The following is a 21,011-nucleotide window of genomic DNA, read 5'->3' as shown; positions in this document are numbered from 1 at the left end:
CACAGACACGCAACAGAACTCTGGGACCTAATCGACACTGCGTCACCTGACATCGCCTTCCTTACTGAAACATGGATGAACGCATCTTCTGCTCCCGACATCGCCATAGCCATTCCGGACACTTACAAGATCATTCGAAAAGACCGCACCAATCAAACTGGAGGAGGCATCACCATCGTCCACAGAAACTCCATCAAAATTACAACCACCTCCGATGACAATCTTGCAACCGCTGAACACCTCCACTTCCAGATCCACACCGACCCCAGGACCACCCTTAGAGGCACCCTCATTTACAGGCCTCCAGGCACCCGCACTCAATTCAGCGACGACATCACAGACGTCAGCCCGCACGCCCTCGCCTCAGAGAACTACATTCTTCTAGGAGACCTCAACTACCACCTTGATAACATACTCGACAGCAACACCACCACCCTTCTGGACAACCTGGCCAATCTCGGACTCAAAACAACTTGTTGACACCCCCACTCACACAGCCGGACACACGCTTGACCCTATCTTCACCTCCAGCAAGCACATCTCCTTCGATCGCACTACAGCTCTCCACTGGACGGACCACAGCTGTGTTCACTTCAGCTACATAACCACCCTGACCCACAACCGTCCACAACCCATTCCCCGGAGAAACTGGAACAAAATCACCACCGACCAACTCCTCACATCACTCAACCAAAACCCTCCCACCCTCTCAATGGACCCAGACCAAGCGGCCACCAACCTCAAGCAATGGATTACCCACAGTGCTGACGAATTAGCACCCCTGAAAAAGCACCAGTTAAAATCAACCAGCAAAAAGGCTCCCTGGTTCAATGATGAACTTAAAAAATACAAGAAGTTATGCCGCACCATGGAGAAGAATTGGAGAAAAAACCCAACCTCAGACAACATGGCCTCCCTCAAGGCAACCACCCGCAAACACCACCAACTGATCCGATTCGCCAAGAAATCAGCATTCAAGGACCGTCGCGACAACAATTCTCATAACAGCAAGGAACTCTTCAATATCGTCAAAGCATTCACTAACCCCACCGCAGCATCCAATGACATCACTCCCTCCCAAGACCTTTCCGACGCGCTATCCTCCTTCTACAACAAAATTTCCAACATCCACAACAGCTTCAAGAATACTCCCAGCGATCAACCCGCCCCTCCCCCTTTAGATCCCACTCCTCCAACTAACAACCTCAGTGCCTGGAACCCAATCACCACTGAAGACACCATTCGCCTCATGAACTCAATCCACTCTGGCTCGCCTTCTGACCCCTGTCCCCACCACATCTTCAACAAAGCTGACTCCATCATCGCTCCCCAACTCCGCGATGAAATCAACTGCTCTTTCAACTCTGCCACCTTCCCAGAAATCTGGAAACACGCCGAACTCAGCGCCCTTCGGAAAAAACCCACAGCTGACCCCTCGGAACTGAAAAACTACCGACCCATATCCCTCCTCCTTTTCCCGGCCAAAGTCATCGAGAAAGCCGTCAACAGCCAGCTCGCCGCCTTCCTGGAATCCAACAACTCCCTTGATCCATCTCAATCCGGATTTCGAGCCAAACACAGCACCGAAACCGCCCTCATTGCAGCGACCGACGACATCCGAGCACTCCTGGACAACGGAGAAACAGTGGCCCTCATCCTTCTCGACCTCTCCGCCGCTTTCGATACAGTCTGCCACAGCACCCTTATACAACGCCTCAGCAACATCGGCATACAAGGAAAAGCATTGGACTGGATCATCTCGTTCCTAGCTGGAAGAACCCAGAGAGTCCGACTTCCCCCATTCTACTCTAAGGCCACCGAAGTCATCTGCGGAGTACCCCAAGGATCATCACTCAGTCCCACCCTATTCAACGTCTACATGAGCCCTCTCGCCTCTATCGCGCGTCAACACAACCTCAACATCATCTCTTACGCCGACGACACCCAGCTAATCCTTTCCCTCACCAAAGATCCCAACAACGCCAAAACCAATCTTCACAAAGGCATGAAAGAAGTAGCCGAATGGATGAAACAGAGCCGCCTAAAACTCAACTCGGACAAAACAGAGGTGCTCATCCTAGGATCCTCCCCCTCAGCTTGGGACGACTCTTGGTGGCCTTCCGCCCTGGGCACAGCACCCACACCCACAGACCATGCACGTAATCTCGGCTTCATTCTAGACTCCTCCCTCTCAATGTCCAGACAAGTCAACGCCGTCTCATCCTCATGCTTCAACGTCCTTCGCATTCTCAAAAAGACCTTCCGCTGGATCCCCCTCGAGACAAGAAAGACCGTTACCCATGCATTGGTCACGAGTCGTCTGGATTATGGCAACACACTTTACGCCGGAATTACAACAAAATTACAAAAAAAACTCCAGCGCATCCAAAACGCGTCAGCGAGACTCATTTTAGACATCCCGCGCCAAGATCACATCACCGGACACCTAAAAGACCTTCACTGGCTCCCCGTCAACAAAAGAATTACTTTCCGCCTTCTCACCCACGCACACAAGGCCCTTCATAATCTAGGACCCGAATGCCTCAACACTAGATTGTCCTTCTACAAACCCACCCGCCAACTAAGATCAGCCAATCAAGCCCTCGCCACAGTCCCGCGCATCCGAAAATCCACCATGGGCGGCAGATCGTTCTCCTTCCTGGCTGCCAAGACATGGAACTCACTCCCCACCCACCTCCGCCTTACTCAGAACCACATCTCCTTCAGAAAAGAACTAAAAACATGGCTATTCGACAAGTAATGATCCCTCCCTCTAGCGCCTTGAGACCCTCTGGGTGAGCAGTGCGCTATATAAATGCTTGAACTTGAACTATAAAGGCGGCGGAGGCTTTATAGTTGTCATGATCTAAATCTATACAGTTGAGGCGCCACCTCCGCTCGAGGACTCTAACCTTCCTCTGTTCTGTTTTTAAGGTTGGGGAGAACCAGGGGGCAGAGGGTCTCTGTTTCCTACCAGGCTTTAGACTAGGAATGGCCGATCCCTCTCCTGCGCCAAGTGTATTAATCCATTTTCTAAAAGACTGTCTTTGTCGGGGTCTCCCGTCGGAGGGGGTCTAGATGCTGTTGCGCTAGTCAAAGTCCGACTGTTTAATCAGATCTTTCTAACAGGGTACCTCCTGGGGAGAACACCATTCCCTATCCCCTGTGGACCGTATGTAAGCTACTCCTGGGAGTTCAAAATGGACAAAACAGTGGTCCGTCCATGTTAATACTAATGGGGTTTTAACTATGAGTGTCTCAAGGTTGTCACATATACAATCGAGTATATGTCCTGCCTTGTGCGCGGCGATGGTAGTAAGTATTTTTAAGCCTAGGACATTCATAGTGTCTGTAAAACAGACTGTGGCCGGGTATAAGGGGGAGTCTAGATGTATATTAACATCACCCAGAATAGTAAAATTGGCTGATTTAAGGGCTAGACTACCCAAAGTTCCTCCGATGCTTTCCATGAAGTCTGTGTATGACCCGGGCGGTCGATATATAAGTGCGCCTGTGAAAGTGAAGAAGTCGTGCACCTTTAGCATGAAGCCTATACTTTGTCGCCTTGAGACCTGGGATAGTAAAGGTCTGACAGTCTAAGGTGTCGCGGTAAATAATTGCAAAGTCGCCACCCCTCTGAATAGGTCTATCCACTCTAGAAATTAGAAATCCCGGAGGAAGGGAGTTTGTAACATTCGGGTTACTGTTAGGTGTTAGCCATGTTTCTGTCATGAACAGACAGTCTAGTTTTTCTTCATCTATTAGGTCGAAAATATGTTGGGTGTGCTTACACATAGACCTAAACATTAATGAGTCCGCAGCGTAGGCTTCTTGATTGCTTGGGTGCCAGAGTTTTTGCGGGTCCATTTAGACCAAAACTCTTCCCGCAAAACCTGCAGCTCCAGGGTCCTGTCCAGTTTGCCATGATGTGTGGTTGTATCAGGCATTTGGACCAGGATTTAGCCTTAATAGCGTTTCCCTTGAGTAGGTTTTAATTATGACATGGGGGGTGGCCATTGGCTCGGTCGAGGCGCGGATGGCGCGCCATTGACGCGCACGCTGCGCTGGTCCTCTGCGCGTACGAGAGATGTATGGCATTTTGTAGTGGGAGGGCCGATTCTCCCGCACCACTAGAGTGCCAACCTTCCTCCCCCAATATGGCGCCTGAGCAGGAAGTGCTCGGTTGCCTGATCCCGCGGTCCAGGAGCCCCAAATCGGCAACCTGAGAGAGCGTAGACCCTCGTGGGGAGCGCGTGGGGAATGAGAGTAAGTGCAATAGTAAGTACAATCAATTTAAAACATGTGTCCAAGTCACACGAAGTTTTCAAAGTAAATTTTAAAACGTGGAGAAACAAAAAGGTAACACCGATGCAAATTGTTACACAGTTCTACAAGATAAAATCATCAGCCCCTGACTCCCGGCTTCCGCCTCAAGAGTCGAAGTTCTATCACTCTGTACCTCCGCACAAGGGAGGGGAATATAGAGGACAGCTGGTGTAGGAGGAATCTTTTTCTCAGGAGGACATATGAGGGGTTTTGGGCACCGATGCCCCAACGGGTGGGCAATCAAAGTTCTAGTTATTGTGTTCACATGATTGTCCGGGTAGGGGGTACACATTTTTGTAAAGGTTATAAATTATACAGAGCAGTGCGGTACAAAACCAACGGGGCTGAGAGAAGTGGGAGCGAAGGAAGACACGTTGGAGCACGGTGAGGGATATATGGAGGACCCCTGCACTGGCAGGAAGAATAAGGGGAGAATGCCACCGCTATGACAACGGTACAAGATAGTCTTGTGAAATGTCAGGGACATGGGTACTTATGTGAAGAGGTATAGAATACACTCACACCTGAAACGCACGGGAGGGAGTATAGCCTGTATTCAGGAGAAACGCCTCACAGAGCAAGAAGCCAAGAAGTTACCGAACAAATGAAGGAGACAGCTATACTGGTCTACATATTCCTCCTATGCACGGGAAGTGGCAATCTGGGTAGCTCCTGGGATCCCGTTTCGCCTGGTGTACTCTGAGGCGGATACACAAGGAAGATAAATAATGGTACAGGGAGTGCAAAGACCTGACTATACTCAATGTGTACGTGCCCAATGTGGACGACTGGGTTTTTCCCTAGACTGCAAAACATGATCACAGACAATGATAGAAAGGCTGATCTGGGTGGGGGACTTCTATCTATAGTGGCCTCCAGTACACAACTGATCACCCCGAGTGGTAGGACTAAGGCAGGCAGGGTAAACTCACTCAAAGATGTAATGCACAACTTAGGTTGTAAGGACCTATGAAGGGAACAATACCAAAACCAACAGAAATATTCATGTTACTCTACATCCCACAACACATAGTAGATTGGACAGAGTGCACGGTACTGAAAACATGCAGGCGGAAACACACAGAGTAGGATATTTGGGTAGGTAATTATCTGATCACTCCCAGCTATTGTTGGAGTAGGAGGGAGGAGTAGCAGGTCAGGGAAATAGAACTTGGAGAATGCAACCAGATGTGCTAACGGATGCACCCTTTCGATGGGAATTAGTTAAAATCACTGAGTATATTGAGGGGGGATTAGGACACAGCGGTAAGCCGGGGCATGGAAAAAGAAGTGGTGCACAGAGAATGCATGGGTAAGATATGTGGAGTAAGGAGACAGTTACAAGCGGAATGGAGGAGTCTGGGGGGTGAGGCAAGGAGGACAATGGTGACAAAGAGCTCAGGGTGCAGAGACAGTTGGACTGGATAAATTCACACGCAGAGAATACAAGCCACGACTGTAGGGTGAAGGTGAGAAGCTTAGCAGAATGCTTGCGTGGCTGCTCACAAGAGAAACAGCCAGGGCTCCTATAGTAATTCTGCGGAGGCAGGACGGATCAATAGCCACTACACAGAGACTGATAAATGGCGCTCTAAAGTAACATTTTCAGGAAGTCTACATGAGGGGCAGAGCTGACGGACGGGGAACTTGAGGAATATCTAGAGGGGGCGGGACTTCCCAGACTGGAACAGGTCAGCGAAGAAATCAAAGCGGACCTTACTTTAGAGGAAGGAAAAGAAGCAATCAAGGGACTGAACAAGGGCAAGACACCGGGAAGTGATGGATTCCCCATAGAGAACTACCAGACATATAGGAAACAGTTTGGCAGGGCCGTTATTAGAGGTAAACAGAGAAGCAGGACAGAAGGGGATAATGCCTCAGGCACGGAGGGAAGGAGCGATGTGTGGTGCCCAAACCAAGGTGGGAATGGGGAGGTGGGGGGGAGAAGGGGGAGGGGGGGGAGAAGGGGGAGGAGGGGGGGGGGGGGAGAAAGCAACTGGACCAGCAGCATACCGACCTTTAACAATGCTGAATGTCGACAGCAAGGTACTAAAGGTTCTATGCACGATACCGTCGGCGAGATGGACAGGCGTAGTGAGGAAATTAGTGCATGAAGACCAGTGCGGATTCATCCCGGGGCAGAGCACGGCATTGACTTGGTGTAGGCTGGCACATGTAATGCATGCAGTGAAAGATAGTCAGGAGGACATAGCACTTCTGTCTGTGGACATCACATAGGCCTTTCACACGGTCGAATGGACATATCCACAGCGGGTGCTGCAGCACACAGGCTTCGCCCAGAAATTGTGTCACTGGGTAAGGTACTATACACTTTCCCAGGAGTACGGGTGAGTAGTTGAGGAATTCTCTCAGAAGGCTGGGAGGTGAGATGGGGCAAGAGGCAGGGCTGCCCAGTCTCCCCATTGATATTTGCAATGACAAAGGAACCCTTGGCGTAATTATTGCAGAAGGAGGCAGATATGATGGGAATAAGAGTAGAAGAGGAGACACACTTGATCACACTATAAGTGGACGACGTGATGTTCTATTAAAGGGAGCCAGTGACAACAGTGCCACAGCTCCTGCAACAGCTGGACAAGTTTGGTTAAGTCATGGGTTTGCGGGTAATCAGAAAACTTTGTTATTCCCCCTGGGAGGGCTGGAGCAAAAGGAGACCAAACAGCTACCACAGGTGGGTTTGCAACGGGAGGTGTCGTCCTTTAGATACTTAGGGGTTACAGTAGGCCATGGCCTTGAGGACCAGTAGCACTTGGTGGTAAGCCCGATGATTTAAGGACTAACCAGGTTCATTCAGTCTGGAAGACTCTACCGCTCTCCACGATGGGGAGGGTGGCGGGAGCCAAGATGGTGTTCCTCTCAAGAGGTCTGTATACGGTCCAGAATGTAATGTACACGGTTCCCTGCTGTGTGTCCCGAAAATTGGATAGCCTCTTGATCCAGCTGGTATGGGCGGGGAAAAAGGAGCAGGGTAACACTGCCGCATTTGAAACAACACACAGGAAGGTGGGATGGGTCTCCCAGATTTGGAATTGTATTATGACTCTAAACTAAATTACGTGGCACAATGGGTGTCGGATGAGGACCACACCGAGAAGCGAATGCGGAGGGGAACACATGGAACGCTCGCATTGATGGAATTTCTCATGCTGGGAAAAGGGGTACCAGAGGGAACTCCTTATCCCGTAAGTCAAACAGCAGAGCTATGGGAACAAGTGATTAAGAGAGTGTTTAAGAAACCATTTGCCAGGGATCTAGATATCTGGACGCTTCTACCATTTCGTCATATAGACTGAGACGTCGATGGCACAATGGAGAGAGGGTGGATACATTACACTGGGCGACCTATACCCGGGAGACACATGTCTGACTTTTGAAGAAGCACAGGAGACATTCGGGGTGACAAGGGGCCAGTTCCTTCAATATGCTAAAATAACACACACTGAGGGAAATATGGACAACTTCCCGAATGCTCAGAGGGAGAACGGCACCTTGCAGCTCCTGCTGACTGTGAGGGATACGAGACATATGGTGACCTTTCTATATAGAACGCTGAAGGAAGACAGAGGAGTGAGGGAAATGCCGTCCAGAAGGGCATGGGAGGAGGATTTAGGAGGCACCTTCGGAGACACTGAATGGAGTGCAGCATGTGAACTGGTTTGGATTGTGTCAAGAAAAGCACGCTTCAGGTTGACACACTTTAATTACCTGCATCTAACATATATGACACAGATTAAACTTAGCAGAATATATGCGGGAAGGAGGGCAGTCTGCCCCAGATGTGGGATGGATGGTGCTTCGTTCTTCCACATGGCATGTGAATGCCAGGCAGTTCTACAGTATTGACAGGAAGTGGCGGAAAAAATGAGTAGCCTGACCGGATTAATTCGGGAGACACTGCTGAGGGAATGCCTGTTGGGTATGGTTAAGAAACCCAGGAAAGACCAAACAGGTTGGAAATTCCAGCAGTTAACGTTGGTGCTGGCAAAAAGGAGGGTGGCTATAGGATGGATGAGTGCGAAGATGACTTCTATAGATTTATGGCATAAGGACGTATTAGAATGGGCACGAGCGAAAGAAATATACATGAAAAAGATCCGTACGGATAAGCTGGAGGAGCACGTAATGAAGTGGGTAGCGTACATGGGCAGCATGACTAGGGATAGAGGAGAGCACGACGAAGACACGGAGGGAGGATAACATGACAAGGTGACATTCAGGAGAATCAGCCAAGTCAGGACTAGCAAGGGAGAGGTATAGCAGAGGCAATTTTCATACACCAAAGGTTTATAGGTACTGAGCTGTACGTGGGGTACATGGAAAAGAAGGGATTGCTCCAGAGGACATCCGAGAACAGCCAGTGGAAGGAGGGAGACTGCATTGTAACATGGGGAGGGGGGGTGGGGGAATTGTTAATACATAATTAATTTTCCGGTCAAGGTGATCATACAGATGTATAAAAGTGCTGCACAGATGGACATATATTTGAGAAATATAACACTAACAATGTGATTAAACTGTCAAAAGACGTTCAATAAAAAAAAAATTTTAAGTAGAATTATAAAACATGTTTTAAAGTTCAATTGGCAGTTCTAGCCAATTTGTAAAAAAAAAAAAAAATACAGCTTTCTTCATGGACCAACCCAGGATTTCCTCTTGTTGAAAGAATGCCATTGGCAATTGAACTATGACCGCTCCGTGCAATGTGTTAGACATCAAAAGAGTTTTCCTCATCAAACCTGGCATTCTTAGTCCAGCTCGAAGTAAGGGTGCTAATACTGAAACAGACATGAGTCAGACACCATAGACATTGAGTGATAGTTTTGTCAATCCAGATTTCTTATTTTTTAGGTTCAATCGAATTGCTTAACAAGATGGTAAAGGCAATTGAGGTTTATTTAACAATCAGCCTTTTCAATTTCTGATGCATCAATGTTGTGTTATCAGAAGATACCACTGGCCTGCGTTTCAATTTTCAGTTATTACATATCAGAACTATAGATTTCAGGATTTCAGGATGTGCAAAATGTGTGACTAACAAACTTTGCAAAAGCTGGATCACAAGCAAAGAGCTGGAATTAATAAGGCAAAGAGTCAAACTATACTAATCATTAAGCCTATAAGGCCACACAGCCACAAATTATTTATGAACTAATCTCCATACTACTGCCCATAACAAAGGCCCTGCACACAAGTTGGCATACACAAAGTAAACACTCCACAAGCTTTCACAACTTTGCTTCAGTCCATCACCAGTACTCACTGCCAATGCTCTTACTCGCGATAAAACTGCTGATGAATTGAAACCTGTCAGGAAGGGTCTGTTGCAAAGTTTCTCTCTCCTCTTCACTGCCACTTCTGAAATAAAATATTTAAAAGCCATGTTAAATTTAGCACTCCTCTGATATACTTAAAATCTTATATTATTGAAATTATTAAATGAATAGGCAATATTGGTATTAACACTTACAAAGCACTTTAAGGACAATTTTACTCTCAACATGCATAGTACCATCAATAAATTGAGGCATAGAAGTAATTGTGTGCATTTTATCTAATAGTCCAATTTGAACCAAACAATATACAACACAAACAGAAATAAGCCTGTTATTTCAGACAATATGAATATCCAGTAAAACTATAGGGATACAGTGATCTGTCAAAAAAAAGATAGAATAAACAGACAAGAGTACTAGTAGAAGCGGGAGTACTGTAGTACATTAAGGCTCACCAACCCACCGTAGAGTCATGCAAAGAAAACTACCAACTACAGAATAATAGTGCAATAAAGTAAAACAAACAAAAACCTAAGTCGCCCAAAAGAACCCAATTAATACCTTCGACTGCTGACCTATTAAAGAAAAAAGATGGTTCAAAAGTCAGTCTGAACATAAGAAAAAATTTAACAGTTAGAATTGATGTCAGCTAGAGCACTAAAATGAACACAGATATGATGCAAGTGTAAGCTGCGGGCATCAGGAAGGATTTGAAGGACCGGACCAAAAGGATGTAAGGCAATAATCAGAAGTCAACCAGTGGGATAATTCAGACCTAAAGCAGACCAAGATGGCTGAAATGCGAAAGGACATGACAGATTTAGAAAACCTGCAAATGTTTTGAATACCAGAAGACGCAAAAGGAAGGTGTGGCAAGTTAGATACTGACTGACTATCTCTGCACCATGGATTCTTCATTTTCAGAAGACAGACAGAGACCTCAAAGACCCATCTTAAAAGGAAAGAAGCCAAACTTCAAGGTCAATAATTTTTCATGAAACAATTCAAGAGTATTCTCAACCAGAAAAAAAAACAAGCATTGGCTAGTCAAGCAGACAGGACTGTCTTAATGAAATATAGCTGTGTGTTGATTGGTACGTTTGTATGTGTGGTTGGGTAGAGTTGCTGAACTTAAGAACTCAAATACTTGGAGGATGAGTAAGTGCATGGGTGAATAGATAACACCGATGAGGGCATGGAAGGACGACTGGAGCACAGTATGGAGTAATACAAACCAACTGCACCAATTTCATGGGCCGATGGGTCAAAAAGCAATAATAGAACTAGAATGGCAATAACTGCCAATATTATGTTAGTGCAAGAATTACACTAGAGCTCAACACCATCACGTCCATACCATTAACTTTCTACAGCAATCATGTGCACACAATTGCCAAGATTCTTCTTCCAAAACACCCCAAAAAAATTACAAACGCATGGTACCTTACTTCCAACACAGAGGCCCTAATTTAGAAGGTCTTTTCAAATTCACAGGAAACCTCAGCTAACGCACAACCACAATCCTATGTTCCCGCCCCCCCAGAGTGCACACCCCGCTTTACCAAAGTCCCAAGTGTTTTTCATGGATAGCTCTGGCTGCTCCAGAAACTAGGAGTAAGCCTTTCTTTGGTCACTTCACATCTTTTAAAAAGACAAATATGAGAAAGGTAGTTCTCTCTTGGTGGGTGGCACTGCAAAGAGATGGGAGAACCCTGCTGTGAAGGGGGGTAAGCCATGTCAGGCTCTGTGATGGTAGGAAGTTGCTCAATTAACCTGGAGGAGACAAGCACCCATGGGGGCATCTGAGAGATGAAGAAGCAGACTATCCAACGTCATCTGCTTCACAAGTCATTGGTAAAGCCAGTAGGTCTTTCTTTGGCAACTATAGTCTTTGCCAAAAAAGAAATTCATCAAAATACCTATAAAGTGGCCACCCAGATCATTTTGTAGGTGCATGCACTATGTATGAGCCTAATAATCAATTGCAGTTGGATCAGTAAATATAAAGAAATAAGAGCTAAAGCTTTTTTTCTTTTTCGAAAGTGGGTAGGGGAAGCAATCAGACAGGCAGAAGCAACACTGATGGTATGGGCTAGACCAAAAAATATGGAAAACACAGAGAAAAGCAAAATAGAGAGAAAGATAGAAAATAGGAGGACAGGCGGAGAAACACGAGCAAGAATGCAAAGTAGGGGAAAAGCCCACAAGGGCAAGAGTATCAAAGGGGGAGAAGCACACTGATGTGAAAGGAACACAGAGCACACTACGAAAGAGAAGCACACTACAGAAATATCCAGCACAGGCATGCACTCTCATGGAATACTTAAGGCAAAAGAAATACGTAGTTCCCCAAAATTGAGCAGTGGAACAAGTACATTGGCAATGCTGCACGGGAAGGAAAGACAAGGTAAGACATCGAGGAAGAAGCAGACAAAGAAGAGTGACTGTAAATCCAACCAAGAGGGTACAATACACTGTTTTCGGTTACTCTACACTGCCTTTCAAAACCAGGGCACTCAACCTAAAAAGGAAATACGAGAGCGTCTAAAATAGCACGTACTGACTAGAAAGGCCAGCTTTGAAACACCATTTAGCAACTAAATGCCAAACCTAACACCATCACCAGCTGCCCAAAGCTCTTACATTTCAAGCAAGAGCAAAGCATGGCATCAGATTGGGCAGTGCTAGCCTACCAAAGTCTGCTGTTGGGAGCCAGGCTATGTAAACATGCTGTGCAGCGCAGAGACAAGGATTTTAGAAGCCCACAGTGAAGATGTGTCTTCAGTGAGGGGAAGAAATCAGAGAGATGCCTATGCTCCCTACTGTTGGTATCAGGAGGAACTCATGTTAGGTTTTTCATAAGGTAGGTAGCTGTGGCTGGGATACATCAGTCACACGTCAGACATACCGTGGCACTGCCAAGGATGCAACCAACTTACCCCAGTACTATAGGTCTTTCAGATGCAGAGTCAAAAAGTATCCTATTTTTATAGTACAGCGAATATCACAAATATGATTGGCTCTTGCAATGAAAAGGGCAGTTATCAAGCAAAGTCTTGGGACTATTTTCATCATGTCTGTAAGAAGAAATGCTCAATTTGCTGTCTTTGAGATCCACGTGTCTCTGTAGCAGGAGCCTATGCCTTCTAAATTGTCACGCAGAATTTTTCTTGCAATTAGAGCTAAATGGGTCTGTTAAGCAATGGTCAAAGCCTACCTTAACATTTCATTTCCGGGGGCGTGGCTTGACTGCCGAGCGGAATGGCTGCCTGAAAGCGCAGCTCCGCCGATCGGGTGAATAAATCCGCCATTTATCCGTTATCCTCCGACTCTGGGGCTCGGGTCTGAGGTCCCGGACAGGCGCGGAGCACTCCGCTACATCTGGCAGTGCCTGCTTGTGCTGCGCCCACCGTATTGCTACACATCGCCCCCCTGATCTGCTGGCGCTGAGGGGCCTGCGGCATCGTGCGAGGCCGGGGACTTGCGCAGAGACTGGCCGACCGGAAGTGGTAGGCGACCCGACGTAGCGCTTGCTGACTGTGCAGCTGTGGCCGAAGACTGGGACCCCGATTGCGCCCACTGCTCCTGACCGCCTGGCATCGGCGACTGAAGGCGGAGACTGCCGCTTGCGCTGGTGGGCTGACCGCTGGCGTGTAGGCGCCTGACTGGCGAAGAGAAGCCGCCTGACACTGAGTGCGGCGCGACCCGTGAGCCCGGGACGCAAGGCGGGGCGGAGACGCTCTGGCGGAGGTAAGGAGCTGGTGGTCTGCCGAGTGTGCGAGGCCCCGCTACGCGGACCGGGAGTCTGCTGCCTGAGGCACCTTCGGCTCCCCTCTCCGTGTGCACTACCTGGTGGGGCGCTGATTGAGAGCGGAGGTGTACACGCCGCCATTTTGTCCCCGCGGATAGTCTGCGCCTCTGGCAGTGGGCGCCGACAGTGAATCACTCCCTGCATGTGGGTCATTGCTACGCTGACTGGACATCTGCGCTGCGGAGCCTGGCGGCTGCTGGACTTTCCACGCTTCTGCCCCCACTAGCCGATTTCATCCGCTGACTGTGGCACTGTGTCACCCTGCTGAATACTTTTGGCGCTTGCTGCGCTGGGCTCCCGTGAGGACGCTGCTGTCCATACATTAGACGCCGAGTGGCGGAGAGCTCCTCGCGGACTCCTGGTCCGTCACAACCACAGCCATGGGCAAACCAGACACCCGGCAGCCCAAGATCATGTTCGACAGATCGGCGAAGAAAACACAAGGCCAGGAACCACTAGATCAGGAGCCTTCGGGGGCGACACAACTAGCGATGCCGGCAGACGACGTCAAAGCAATGTTTCTGGACTTGAAAACGAGCCTGAAAGGTATAGATGACAAAATGGACGCACTGGCTGCACGGAATGTCCAGGAGAATGGACAAACAAGACGGTGTCATCGGGGTGCTGGAGACGCGCGTGACAGACACGGAGGAATGTCAGTCAGACCTGGATAAGAAATTACGCGGTATGGACAAAATACTCTCCCTGATCCAAATGAAGAATGAGGATTTGGGAGCGAGGTCCAGAAGGAACAACGTGCGCGTCACGGGCGTTGCCGAAACGACGGACATTGCGAATATGGAACAGTATGTGGAGCAAATGATGAAAGACCTGTTTGGGGAGCATCTCTCCCCCATGTTTCTGGTGGAGAGGGCACACCGCTCACTAGGCCCGGTGCCCAAGCCTGGAGCTGCGCCTAGAACCATTCTTGCACGTGTGCTGAACTATAGAGACAGGGACACGATCCTGAGGCTGGCACGCAATATTGCGGACTTGCAGTACAAGGGAAATCACATTGCCATGTATCCGGATTTCACTCTTCAGGTGCAAAATGCGCGTCGAGAATTTTTGCCCGCTAAGAAAGCTTTCCAGCAAACAGGCACGAAATACTCTCTGATTTACCCGGCCAAACTGAGGGTGCAAGGTCCGGGTAAGCCTACATTTTTCACGGACGCAAAAGCGGCATTAAAATATGCCAACCAGCTCGCCAGAGACCTGAAGGGACGATCGGAGGCCGACAACCACAGGGACACTGACCAGCTAAGTGATATAGAATAATGTCCTGTATTGTTGGATGAGCTGGCACTGGGGCTTGTATGTTAGGGGGGGGGGATGAGGCATGGTAACGCAACCAGTTGGGGCGCTCACTGCTTAACTGTGAATGTACTGTGTTCAATAATGCATGCTCCAGACAGCGCTTTTTGGGTCCTTGATGCTTTACATGGTCCGGGGCACGATGGGCCCTGTAGCGTACAGAGTCGGGATGCGCTCGATCGCCCTGTCAAGAGTACAGGGTTAGAAGGCATAAACCTGCGCACCCCAAGGGATGTCTCCCACTTCTTGTTTTGAGCATACTATGCTGATGTTATTTGGTTCTGTTGGGATGTTACGGGGAGGGGTGAATGCACGACCTAATTGGGGGGTTGGAGCGGGTGGGGAGGGTGGATTGAGGGTTCGTTTTGCTGTGTTGGTTCCATTACGCTGTGAGAAATCTGTGTTGAATACGTCACTAAACATCTCTTTTCCTGTGGTCATTTGCAACTGTGTGGCGTACTGGGAATGGCTCCTGTCGAGGCCGTCTACCCAACGGCCCTTGAGGCTGGGGCTTCAAAGCTGTACACTCCCTGTCTCTCACTCCTTCTTTGTCCGCTTGCCCATTGAAGCGTTGTCATCATGATGGCCCCTGTAGCTAGCTCGGAGACTGCAGTGCCCGATGGCTCGACGGGCCGCCCCGAGTTGAAGTCCATCACATGCTTGTCCTGGAATGTCCGTGGTATGAATGACAGGCGGAAGGCGAGACTGGTGCATGCCTATTTGTTGAGGAAACATATTGATATTTGCATGCTGCAGGAAACACATCTAGATTCCAGGGATGCCTCACAACTAAAACACGCACGCTGGGGAGAAGTGGTGCATGCCCCATACTCGAGTTATGCAAGAGGGGTGGCGATTTTGGTTCGCAGGGGCCTGCATTGGGTGACACAACAGGTGTTGAGAGATGGGGAAGGGAGATACGTCTTGGTATTGGGAATGCTGTGCGGAATGCAGACGCTGCTTGTGAATGTATATGGCCCGAATGATGACAATCCTGGCTTTTATGAGGATCTGTGGGGGAAAATGCGTCCATTTAGCGATGCTGCGATCCTATGGTCAGGCGATTTCAATGTGGTGCTTTCTGACACACTAGATCGCCAGGGAGCTGCCCGCGAGCATCATCCGAAGGCAGCTGAGGCATTAAGGGGCATTATCATGGAGGCGTCCCTGGTGGACTCCTGGAGGCAACTGAACCCCCACACGCGGGCGGGTACTTGCATGTCGGCTCATAAGGCCGCCTGGTCGAGGTTAGATTACTGGCTGCTCTCCAGGGATATACATACTTCGGTATTGACTGCATTGCACTTCCCCAGATCGCTGTCGGACCACGCACCCGTGAGTGTATCGCTGGCCACCCCTGTCCAATATGCCCAGCCGTTCAGCTGGCGTTTCCCGTCGCAGGCCTTACTTGATCAGGTATTCAAAGAGGAGCTGCGAGAGAAACTAGAAGATTTCTTTGAATTAAATGAGGGAACCGTGGAATCGCCTGGCACGCTTTGGGAAGCCTGTAAGGCAGTGACTAGGGGGCATTGTATGGCCCTGAAAACGGGTATACTCCGCTCCATCAGGTCCACGCTGAATGCTCTAGAGCGAGAATTGGCAGCTCTTGAGACTGAAATGGTTGGGTCGCCCACTGCCGGGAGCAGAGCGGCGTTCAGGACTAAATTGACGCAGTATCAGGAGGAGGCTGATAGGGAGGTGAAGTACTTGCATAAATACGCTCAGGCCCGGAGATACGGTGAGGGCGATCGTCCTGGCAGGACGCTGGCCGCGATGCTTAGTAAGCCCAGAGGTACGGACTGTATTTTGGAACTGGCAACAGAGGCAGGCGGGGCAGTCAGAACTCCTGACGATATCTTACACACTATGGCCGACTACTACGAGAACCTATACACCTCCAAGATACATCCGACAGATGGGATGATAGCGGACTACCTAGACACTGTTGCACTGGCATGGTTCAACAACGGTGCACGGGAATATATGGACTTACCATTGACGCAAGACGACATACGTAGGACAATAGCTGCCATGCCGTCTGGCAAGGCACCAGGACCCGATGGCCTAACGGCGTCCTTCTACAAGGAGTACGCTGACATCGTTGTCCAGAGGTTACATAGGGTGTACATGGAGGCAATCGAAACTGGGTGTCTTCCCCCCACACTCCGTGAGGCCCTGATAATAACGATCCTGAAGCCGAATAAAGCTCCTGCGAATCCGGATTCCTACAGGCCACTCTCGTTGATCAACCTAGATGCCAAAATTTATGCTAAACTACTGGCAGACCGACTGACACCGATGATACCCCAGATAGCGCTCTCTGATCAGTCTGGATTTGTGGCGGGCAGATCTACCTCGCACAACTTGCGCACACTGTTTGGACTGCTCCACTACCTCGACCCCGGGGTCCAAGCCACTGCCGCCTTGCTGGATGCCACCAAGGCATTTGACTCCCTCGAATGGAAGTTCCTTCAGGCTCTGTTTGTTAGGATGGGCTTCAGTAACTTATTTATACAGAAAATAGGCATCCTCTACAACTGTCCTATGGCACGAGTGAAGGTCAACGGCAGGGTCTCGCAACCTATAACCATCACTAGAGGGACCAGGCAGGGCTGCCCATTGTCGCCGTTGCTGTTCGCCATCGCAACGGAACCGCTGGCGGCGAGACTCAGGCAGCACCATACTCAGCGGAGTATTGGCTTCACTTCCAGGGGACTGTTGGTGTCCCTCTATGCAGACGACATAACAATCTTTATGCGAAACCCGGCGGACAATTTTGATCCCCTCATGAGAGAACTGGTACGATATGGGGGTTTGACTGGCATTACAATAAACTGGGCCAAATCCTCGATGCTACCGTTAACAGATGGAACGGCGAAATGTTCTACTGAGTTTCCAATCACCTGGGTAGTGGAAGACGTGACCTATCTAGGTGTCCGCATAAGCCGCACGATCCAAGAATTATGGCTCCTGAACTATGGCACGGCAATGGACTGGCTCGAGACAAAGGTGAGGAGATGGGTCACCTTGCCGCTATCGATGACGGGCCGCATAGCCATAACCAAAATGGTTGTGCTGCCTAAATTGCTGTACCTGTTTGCAAATATACCCCTGCCTCTGACCCTGCCCTTTTTCAAACGAGTGCGATCTGCGCTTTTGAATCTGATATGGGCGGGAAAGCAACCGAGGGTACAATGGAAGGTCTTGACGCTTCCTTTTCGGCAGGGTGGCCTGGCGGCCCCGGACATTGAGCTGTATGCATACTGCGCTCAGGCCCAGTATCTGCATTTCTGGCAACACCCGATTCCGTATCAGCCCCATGTGGCGATTGAGAAAGACGTTTCGGCGCCCATTCCTCTGAATACAACGGCCTACCACCCTTATAAACGTTCGCCAGAGGATATAAACACCGTGGAGACGGTTCGGTGGGCGTGGCGCAACATAGCAAAAAGGGCGAACATCGCTGAACTTTACGCGCCGTCTATGCCGCTGGGCGGAAACCCCTTACTGGGCCCTCTGCAGGACCCGGCGATAACTGAGAGAGCGCGCAACTGCGGGCTTCTTGTCGCTAGTGACCTATACCCAGACGACACGTTTCTGGCGCTGGGCGACATGTGTGCCTCGGACAAGCCGACAGCAACTGAATTGCTCCTTTATTATCAACTTAGAGCAACCTGCAAGGCAAGGTACCCGATGTTCCCAGCTGCCCCGCCCTCGCTCTTAGCGCTGGAAGAGGTGCTGGCGAACAAATCCCCGAATAAGTTGATTACTAGGATTTATAGGACAACGCAAAACACGGCGCCATGGACAAAGCCAGGGTCGAAAATGCAGTGGGAAACGGACATGGGTCTACCCATCACGGATAAACAATGGACGTTCTGCTGCAGCCAATTGGAAAACCTATCACCCAACTATAGGCTGCGACTTATACATTTTAATTTTCTGCACAGAACTTATCGCACGCCTGCGCAGCTCTTCAAAATGGGGCTGCTGTCTGAGTCCCAGTGCTGGCGCTGTGGTGCTGCGGATGCGACCTTCTTCCACATTACGTGGACGTGTCCTCCAGTGCAGCGCTACTGGATAGAAGTGTTTGAGAAGCTGGGGCGAATATTAGAGGAACAGTTGCCACCTGATCCACTGGTGGCTCTGCTGGGACTGGTGGCTGATGTACCCCGAGCCTCACGAAAATTGGCGGCTATGTTGCTTCTCCTGGCAAAGAGACAGATTGCACTACATTGGAAACAAAAGACTGCTCCGGAGGTGAAGGGCTGGATTAACTCTGCCTTGTATTGTCGGGATCAGTTAACTACGTATGGGGAACTCCTGCCGCTCAGATCTAGACCTACTGATATTTGGCAGCCATTGTCGGCTTGGTTGAATGTTGGAGACGGGGAGGGTTAGTGGGGAGCGGGTGATGGACTTGCAATGCTCTGTTGGACTGTAGCTGACGCGTGGGAAATTGCTTGCTATGTTACGGTGCTTGTGTGCTGGGACCTGACTGGTGTGCTGCTCGTAGGGGCATAATTGCTTGTATGGAAATGATTGCGCCTTGCCCGGTGACGTGGCCCTGGTCCCCCCCCCCCCCCCCCCGACTTCTCGATCCTGCCCCTTCTCTCATTGTGGCCTCCCAGATATGCTTCACTGACAACGACTAGAAAATGCGCATATGATGTGTCCAGATGTACCACAGCACGGAACTCTGTTGATTTCGTTTTACATGTTTGTTTTCCAGGTTTTTCTTATCTCATTTATAATACACGTAGACATCTTGGAAGTCATGCACGAATATGTATGTAAATTGTCTGAACAATGTGCTCAGATGGATTACTCAGATGCTGCCTGCCTCCGGGTTGTTGGCTGAATAGCGGTGTAGTGACTTGCACATTTGAATAAAAGTCTTTAACCCAAAAAAAAAAAAAAAAAAAGAAAAACATTTCATTTCCATGAAAGAGACATATTGGAAAATACATCAAAACTAACCTGTTGACTGCTTCATTTAAAATGTAGGTCATAGGGTTTTTGCAAGTGGGTGCATGGGGGAATGGTGCATATATATATTGACCACATTTTTAAGTCTCGCCTGAGCGTGCATGCAATCATCTTTTGCATATTGAAAAACTCTTAAAAGAGGGTGGGGGTGTTAGCCCACTCACTAGTTACCATTGGCTGGCTTGATAGAAAATAATTTCCTTGCTTCTCATTGGTTACACCGTGTAGTTTCACTTTAGCTCTTCCCCTTCTACGACGCTGCATTGTACACGGCTAAATTTGATGCCACTACACTCTACACAAATGCAACCTACACAAGTCCACTATACTCTATCCCACTCCCCTGTAACCCACGTTATGCCATTGCACTCTACCCTGCGCTACACTACTCTATGCCACTCTATTCTGCATCAAAGCACCCTAGTATACCACACTTTAATCTATGCCACTGCATTCTGTAATGCAGCATTGTACACCACTGAATTCTATGCCACTGTGCTCCAAGTCACTACACTATGCCACTTTACTCTGCAACACCCACCAATGCACTCTACACCGGTCCACTCCACTGTACCCAATGCCAAGCGACTCCACTCTATGCCACTTGTGAGAAGTTGTCCTGGCATATGATGTCCACTATTCTAGTGGGCACCTTGCACCAGTCCATACACCCCTTATTGATGTTCGGTTTAAGACAACCTTTATAGAAAGCTATCCTAATGGTAGCTGTGGAGAGCAGCCTTCAGGTTAAGTCTTGAATGTATGTAAAGCAGCTCGTTTTACCAGTCTATATTCTCTTGAATGATCAAATGAAAGTACACCACACAAGGTATATATCAAATATACATGTATTTATTCTAAAGACAACCCCTCTAGTCTCCTTATGAGGCTAGAGGCAAAAAGTACAATACAAGAACTTTAAATAGCATACAGTAAATAGCACAGTATACGTTTTGCCCTAGGAGCCTCACAAACCATATACTAAAATCGTGGTATAAGAACCACATGAGGGATAGAAGTGAGGCCTAGGGCCTGTAGAACCGCTGGGGCAACCAGGAACCACCCAAGGTATGGACGCAGGAGGCCCACGGTGGACGCGAGCAGTGTCTAAACACAGCCGCGGATCACCTATTGACTTCTATGGAGGAATATAAGTTACAATTTTAAAGATAGTTCAAGTTCAAGTTCAGGGATTTATATAGCGCACTACTCTCCCAGAGGGTCTCAAGGCACTTGGGGAAGGGGGGGTTCAATTTTTGTCGAATAGCCAGGTTTTA

General features: G+C 48.9%; 1 protein-coding gene across 11 annotated transcripts in view; it reads right to left on the bottom strand.

Moving 5' to 3' along the window:
- NUMA1 (nuclear mitotic apparatus protein 1) overlaps positions 1-21,011 on the bottom strand; it is an 832,005-nt gene that overhangs the window by 695,387 nt on the left and 115,607 nt on the right. For 7 of the 11 annotated variants that reach the window (XM_078658630.1, XM_078658639.1, XM_078658634.1 and 4 more), the window contains exon 4: positions 9,608-9,702. In XM_078658630.1, coding sequence (XP_078514756.1) covers positions 9,608-9,702 — 95 coding nt within the window. The remainder of the gene's footprint in view (positions 1-9,607; positions 9,703-21,011) is intronic. The other 4 variants (XM_078658631.1, XM_078658637.1, XM_078658632.1 and 1 more) reach the window with 1 other exon arrangement.

Source organism: Lissotriton helveticus, chromosome 8, assembly GCF_964261635.1.
Source record: "Lissotriton helveticus chromosome 8, aLisHel1.1, whole genome shotgun sequence".
Taxonomy (NCBI): Eukaryota; Metazoa; Chordata; class Amphibia; order Caudata; family Salamandridae; genus Lissotriton; species Lissotriton helveticus.
The sequence above is the reverse complement of the archived record's forward strand: the minus strand, read 5'-3'. Positions and strand labels throughout refer to the sequence as shown.